This window comes from Pezoporus wallicus, unplaced genomic scaffold (genome assembly GCF_028554395.1).
Source record: "Pezoporus wallicus isolate ANWC-B61680 ecotype Strahan unplaced genomic scaffold, APGP_CSIRO_Pwel_v1 contig_5104, whole genome shotgun sequence".
In the NCBI taxonomy this organism is placed as follows: domain Eukaryota; kingdom Metazoa; phylum Chordata; class Aves; order Psittaciformes; family Psittacidae; genus Pezoporus; species Pezoporus wallicus.
The window spans coordinates 1,724,927-1,731,782 of NW_026637335.1; the positions used below are offsets into that span (position 1 = coordinate 1,724,927).

Below are 6,856 nucleotides of genomic sequence, written 5' to 3' on the forward strand. Positions count from 1 at the left end.
TGCACCATTTGCCAACCTGCCTGTTGCTGCACAGAGACTTGCTGCCTAAACTTCTGCTTTTTCCCCTTGAGCACCACCACCAGACATTAACAGGCAAGGACTAATAGGCAACAAGCCAGCCCAAAGCAAGCACCCAACCACCACTGAGATCAGTGGTGAATCCCCTCCCATTCACACCACCACCCAACAGCCCAACCAAGGGCTGAGGGAAAGCACTCCAAGGCTGCTTCCCACATCCCTGGCCACTTCACCCCAAAGCAGCCATCTGGGTCCAGCTGCCACCACTGTGCACCCCTCAGCATCGTGAGATGCCTCAACACCAAGTAAAGCTCAGGCCTGTCCAAGCACCAGCTCAGCATCTCACTTCCTTCCTGGCTCACAGCACTCCCATGCCTCCCAGCCACCACAGGAGCCCTTCTGATACCTTGACGCTTCCTTTATTACAGAGCAAACTCCTTTCATCAGTTCAGTTTTTGATTCCTCTGTTTTTCAATCTTTGATCTCTGTTTCCAAGCACCTGGGTGGCACCCACCACGAGGCACAATTCGGCTGTGCTAGAGGCTGTGGCCACAGTAACTGCACACCTAACCCAACATATTCCTTTTATTCAAATTCTTTCTACAATATAATCACATCTTTGTGTAGGGGTGAAAAAAATTACCTTTGCTTACATGGCATTGGTGTGTAATGTGGAGCTGTGTGCTTGGCTAAGCCCATGCAGGTGGTCTTGCTAAATGACGTGCTGAACCTACTCTGAAACTTGAATCTCATGAAATGCCAGTAAAGCTCCACCTCACCAGCCAGGCTTGTTCCATAGAAAAGCTCCATGTGCACACACCAAAGCTGCCTGGGTGCTTGGAAGCAGCCTCTCCCCTCTTGGGTGCTGCTGCTCCTGGTGCAGCACCCACAAGCCCATTAGCGCTGTAAGAAGGGACCAGACCCAGGGTGCAGCTTTGCAGCCATTCACCAGCAGATTTGCTGATACTAACGTAACCCCACATTTTTTGGTGAAGCCACTTTTGCTGTGGGTCTCAAGGAACCTGCCTTCTGCCTGCAGGGCTCCATGCACCAGGCTGAGTAGCATTTTGGATAAATCCAGCCCACACAAACTCAACTCAAGCAGCGTTTGTGAAGGTAAAACACTACTTTGGTTGCCTCAAGTGGCATCCCTGGCACTGGGATGTCCCCAAGACATGGCCCTCCCAAAGCTTCCAACCAGAAGATGCTCCGCATGGAGGGATGCTCAGCAGAGATGTTGATCGTTAATGCCATTTCTGGGTAAACAAGAGCAAGAAAACAGGACCCCTGGAGGGTGTTGAACCTGGTGCTGCAGATTTGCTGCCCAGCCACTCAGTATGGGCTGTGCCAAGTGTGATGCCGCAGCACCTCACTGCTGGAACCGGCCTCCATCTCTCATGCATCGCCTGCACACCCACAGTGGGGAAGCACTAGCACATTGTGAAAGCATCATGAGTGAAATCCTGCCCTACCAGGCTCCCTCAGACAGGTCCTCCGGTGGGTAACATGGAAAACAGAGGTGCAGAAACAGATCTGGCCAGGGTCACAGCAGGACTCAACAGCCACTGGCTCATCTGCACAGAGAAACCCTGGTAATCTAATATAATTTGAGATGCTACAGGTCCTATCCAGCCTCGCTTTCCCACTAGTGTTCTGTAACCAGCCCCGGCCCTGCAGCTCCTGGCTGTCAGTCCTTCTCCCTTCACAGCTTTGTTTCTTGCAGCTTAATGCGTCCTTAATTCAGCAGGCTTTGTCCCATAGATCTTGATTTGCCCTAGTACCAGTGGGAGCGTGCACTTTTAGGAGAGCTCTCCACAGCGGCTGTCGGTGATGGAGGCAGCACACAGTGCTCTTCCTTTATAGAAGCGAACCTCTCATCTGGCAGTGGTTGAGCTGGAGCAACTCTGCTTTTTGCCTGTTGAGAAACATGGAAAAAAGGTACAAACCTGCCGCAAGCATTCTGGAAGGCAACGCTTTGGCAGGATGGGTCTTTCTTCCTGCACTAAGTCCTGCAAAGCCTGCATTCTGCAGGAGCTGCCCTCCCCTGCATTTCCCAACGGACATTCAGCTGCAACATCCACATCCCAGGGCTGTGACTTCCCCCAGCCCTTTTGAAGGATGCTACCACATGTCACCACAACCGTTCAGTGCACAAAGTTCACCGTGTCTTGCAGTGAAAGGGTACAAGGCACGCAGGAAGAGGGGAGATGGAGGTGTCAGGCAGCTGCTCCTGACACAATTTAATGACTTTTCCCTTAAAGGTAGAAAACCACCAATGTTTTCCACCTCTTTTATGCACATCACCGCTAACTAGCACCATGTCCCCAGCAGCTGGCACACAGGTATTCACTGCAAGAGGTGACAAGTATTTCAGAAGATGGATGGACTTTATGGACCCACTTTTTCCTCTCCTTCCCCTGTTCGCATGGTGCTGGGGAATGCAAGGGCCGTAAGTGCCAACCTCCATGAACCCACGCACACACGAAATGCAAACAGACAATAAACCCAAACCCCATCTTTTTCACATTTCACTCTCAGCCATTGGGATTTTTGGTGTTAGTTGTAGGAGTAGTAAGTAAAACATTTTCAGAGTGTGATTTGGAAGCTGACAGTGCTTCACGGGAATAACAACAACGTATGCAGAAGGTGGGATCTGCCCGGGAATTAGTTCCAAGCAGAAAATAAAAAGGCCTGGGAGAGTATTACAGCAATGAGTAATCTGAGCAGCTGAATTACACAGAGACCCCACCATTTCATGGCATTTTCCGCAGCTCCCAGGGAGATTTTAGCCCAGCTTTCCCTAAGCGCTCCCCCAAGCTCCACGCACAAACAGACCCAGGGTTTGGATACGCAGAATACTGCTTCCCCCTGGCAGCATCTGCCTTTCCCCTGCTGAGCACAGCTCCCCAAACTCAGGGGCTGCCCTCATGATGATTTATTAACAGGGAAGGATGGGACTCGTGTGTCTCCTGAAAGCAACCCGCACTGCTCAGCCGTTCCTAAGTTTTTAACTCGGGGTCAAAGCCTCTGCCATAAGGAACTGGCTGCTCCAGTGGGGCTGTTTTGTTGTTTTAAAGCAGATGCAATAAAGAGCCAAAATCTCTGGGGTGATTTGGCTGCCAAAGAGCTCCGTGTGTGCTGTTTACTGAGCCGCGCTGCTCCCTGGGGACAGAATTACGGGGGGATCTGTGGCTCTGCAGAGGGAAGGCTGTGTGCAGGTGAGCTGGAGCTGCCTTGTTTCCCCACCTTCAATTTTCCAGCTGCTGTTATGGAATAGGAATTTTGTGAATGGGAGGCAGCGCAAATCCCCATGCATGGCCATAGGGTGCAGGAGCCCTGCATCCACAGCCCCCAAGCCCACATAATCCCTCAGCCCCAGAAATATTACTTAAGTCTACATACAGGGCTCTCTAAAGCCAGTCTCCTGCTGCAAGGATTATGCAGCAGCCTCTCACACTGTCCGAGCTGTCCATTATGTTTTCCTCCACTCCTCTCCTATTTTGCTGTCATTTGCTCTCATGGGTTGTTACCATCAAGCAGTGGCTCTCTGCTGTTAATTACAAGCAGGTAATATTCAGCATCTGGATAGGAATTAAAATTCAGATAGCTTTAAAAATCCCACCAGCCAGTTTTTTTCCAATGCAATGAGCAACTGCAGCCCCTGCTGAAGACCAGGGGACACAGAATCAGGCCAAAACTCACTCGCCACCACAAAGCCAGATGAGTCTGGCATTACCCTCATTTCACTGAGATGGCAAGGCTGAGGCTCGCAACTGGGAAAGGCTAAAGTAAGGCACCTAAATACGTATCGAAGCACATTAAATAAGTGGCCTGATTTCCACGAGACACTGAAACGAGCAGGAGGTGCGAGGGCTCACGTTGGTGCATGCCAACTCAGGCAACCATACTGGAAATCTTCTTGCAAGTGCATACAGGTTGGCCTGGCTGCTCATGCCCTCCTGTTGCTTCCCAAACGCCTCCTGTGAAATCACAAAGCTGGTGCTCACAGATGCTAGAAAGATGCAACTGTCAACGTGACACAGAGCAAGTTAGGAGGGACACGTCCTGCTGTCTAAGCTCGTTTCCTGCTTCCTCATCAAGGATGTTAAGACCAGGGACACTTACGACTCATCTAAGCACAGCTCTGTTTCTAGCTGCTTTAGAGTCCATGGGAACATCTCCTTGTCCAAGACCCAAAGGTAATGATTATTTTCTTATGTGTGCTCTCTCTCCAGATCTCTATACCAGCGGGTACAAGCAAGTCAGACTGAGCAGAGACGGATGCTAAGCTTTAAGCAAGGGTGCTTGGAGGCTCCACTGGACAAGGCACAGGAAGACCCTGCTTCTGCTGGATCCTCAGGAGCGGGAGCAGCACAACAGTGGGCAGTGCTGAGTCCCTTCCTTCACCATGGAAGTGGAGCAGCAGGACCAAACCACTTGGTGCAGACTGAATACTATGTACCTTTGAAACCACAGGGGGAATATGGGCAAGCAGATTGTAATTACCTGGCTTGGCACAGGCCCAGAATGCCAGCACTAGCTCCTTTCCAAAACCAGCTCCTTACAAAAGTGATGCAGAACCATGGGCCTGAGAGCGGCAGCTAGGATCTCGCTGTCGTGCCCTTGACAAGACACCACCTTGGTGTCTCTGGTGATGTGCCCTAGTGCTGCTCCTGCACTTTCCCAGGGGATGAGCCCCACGCCAAGAGCTGCCTCTGCTGCCACCACAGATCCAAGTGTCCTCAAAACTCCCCCAGAAGAGCAGCAGCCTAACACCATCCTGTCACCAGCAAGAAATTCTGCCACTGTCCCTCTGGGTCTGTCCCCCAAGACACATCTCTGAGAAAGGTTTAATCATCAAGACCATTATGCTTCCCACAGGTGATGTCCGGAGGGAGCGCACACGGGTGAGCCAGGCAGCTCCAAGCAGGTGAAGGCTGTAGGAGCCGCAGTGCTGGGACTCATGAGAAAGCTGGAGAGCACCCACAGAACCGCACTGGGGACTCCAGAGAGAGATGTAATCGTAGCTCTCATTCTGGAGACAGCACTGTGCTGAGGCTCCACACAACTGATGCTGGGGGAAGCAACCCATTTACTTTTGGACCATGGACAGTGCCCTGGAACTGAGGACAGTGACCCTACGGGAATGCCAAGGAGAGGACTCCTATCCCAGCACCCCTGGCCCACCTCCCTGGGAAAAACGGGTGGAAGGGCTGGAACACAGCTGCTGCAATCGGGGAAGGGGCTCTGGCACCTTGGTTCATCTCAGGTCACTGCTTGTCACTCGCAGAGCCTTGGGCAGCCCCAGCCGTTTTGCAGCAACCTTCCGCAGCAACCCTCTGCAGCAGCAGCAGAAGGCCAGAGGCAGCGATGAGGGGCCCCAAAGCTGCCCTAGCTTGGCCTGTGCGTGCACGAGTGTGTGTCTGTACACATAAAGGGGTGCAGGCGAGGCTGGTGTTGGAAGCCTGCCTGTATGTGGATGGATGTGAAGGGATGAGTGCATGAACACCCAGACCAAGTCCTGCTCTGCCCTCTTTCTCCCACCGCCCCATCCCGGCTGCCCTGAGGGCTCTGGGCCCATCTCACCACCACTGACAAGCTGTGCCTTGGAGGGCACAGGGAGACCTCCAGCCTGTGGGAAGCACGGCTCCATCAGGCATGTGGGCAGGAGGGCTGCGGCATCCCTCTGCAGCCAAACCCCCGGGGCTCAGTGTGACTGCAGGACAGCATGCTGCCCACCTGTCAGCACAGCACGGGGGGAGCCTGGGATGCCCCATCCTACCTTGCAGTCTGTCAGGCAGGATCTGACCGAGTACTCTTCCGATTGCAAGTACTTCTCCAGCAAGAGGTCGAACTCCTCGTATTTTTCCTGAGCGTGTTGGTCCAGCCGCTGGTACGCCTGGACGCAGCTGCTACAGGCCTCCCCGCCCAGCGCCCCGGCCGCCGCCACCACCAAGTCCACCATCAGGTTGTCCACGCTGCAGTCCAGGCCGTCCGGGCCGGCCATCTCCCGCAGCAGGTCCCAGATCGTGTAAGTATCACAAAAGGAGAGGTTGAAGTTCCTAAAGTAAGCCTGCAGGAAGGTCCTCTTGGAGGAGGGAGAGGCAAAGTAGGGGGCGGCGGCGGGGGGCGAGCGGAGGGGCGCGCCGGCCGGGGAGCCCCGCGGCCGCTGCAGGGCGTGCAGCCGGGCGCAGGCCGAGTCCAGGTCGCCGCGGGCGGCGGGGCAGGGGCCGGGGGCCCGGCTGAGGTTACCGAGCAGGGCCTCGCAGCTGCCGCCCGCCGGGTCGGCCGCCAGCAGGGCCCGCGGCCCGCGGCTCCTCGCCCTCCCGGCGCCGCTCCGCTCCCGCGCCCGGAGCTTGGCCCCGGCGCAGAGCCACAGATGGTCGGAGAGGAGGACGGTGAAGAAGAGGAGCGAGGCCAGCGAGAGGCGCCATTTCTGCGCCCGCTCGGGGTCGGCCACCGGCTTGTCGCTGCGGCGCGGCGCGCAGCACACCGCCCCGCCGGCGGCGCCCCCGCGGGGGTACATCCAGGCGCCGCGGATCATGCTGCGGGAGCGGCGCGGGGGGGCGGCGGCGGCGGCGGCGGGGCGCGCCGCGCTGTTGCCGCTGTCACCTGCGGCCGCCGCGCCGCGCCGCCGCCGCCGCCGCTGCCGCCATGCCCGCGCCCCCGCCTACAGGCCGCCGCCGGCCGCCGAGCCGCCTCGGCCCCGCCGCTGCCGCCGCCGCTCCCCGCCCCGGCCGCCGCTCGCCGCCAGCCGCTCGGGGGCATGCCCCGGCCCCGCTCACTCGGCTTTCCGCTTCCCCGTCGGCTGCGCCAGCTCGCGGGCCCCGCCGCGCCC

The 6,856-nt window shown here is 56.3% G+C and overlaps 1 protein-coding gene across 3 annotated transcripts in view; it reads right to left on the minus strand.

Annotated features, from left to right (window-relative positions):
• NALF2 (NALCN channel auxiliary factor 2) overlaps nt 1-6,582 on the minus strand; it is an 87,110-nt gene extending 80,528 nt beyond the window's left edge. For all 3 annotated transcript variants that reach the window (XR_008971620.1, XR_008971619.1, XM_057404796.1), the window contains exon 1: nt 5,801-6,582. Coding sequence is in view for 1 of the 3 variants with exons in the window: in XM_057404796.1 (XP_057260779.1) it covers nt 5,801-6,562 (762 nt within the window). In the remaining 2 variants the exon portion in view is untranslated. The remainder of the gene's footprint in view (nt 1-5,800) is intronic.
• Nucleotides 6,583-6,856: the final 274 nt, after the last annotated feature.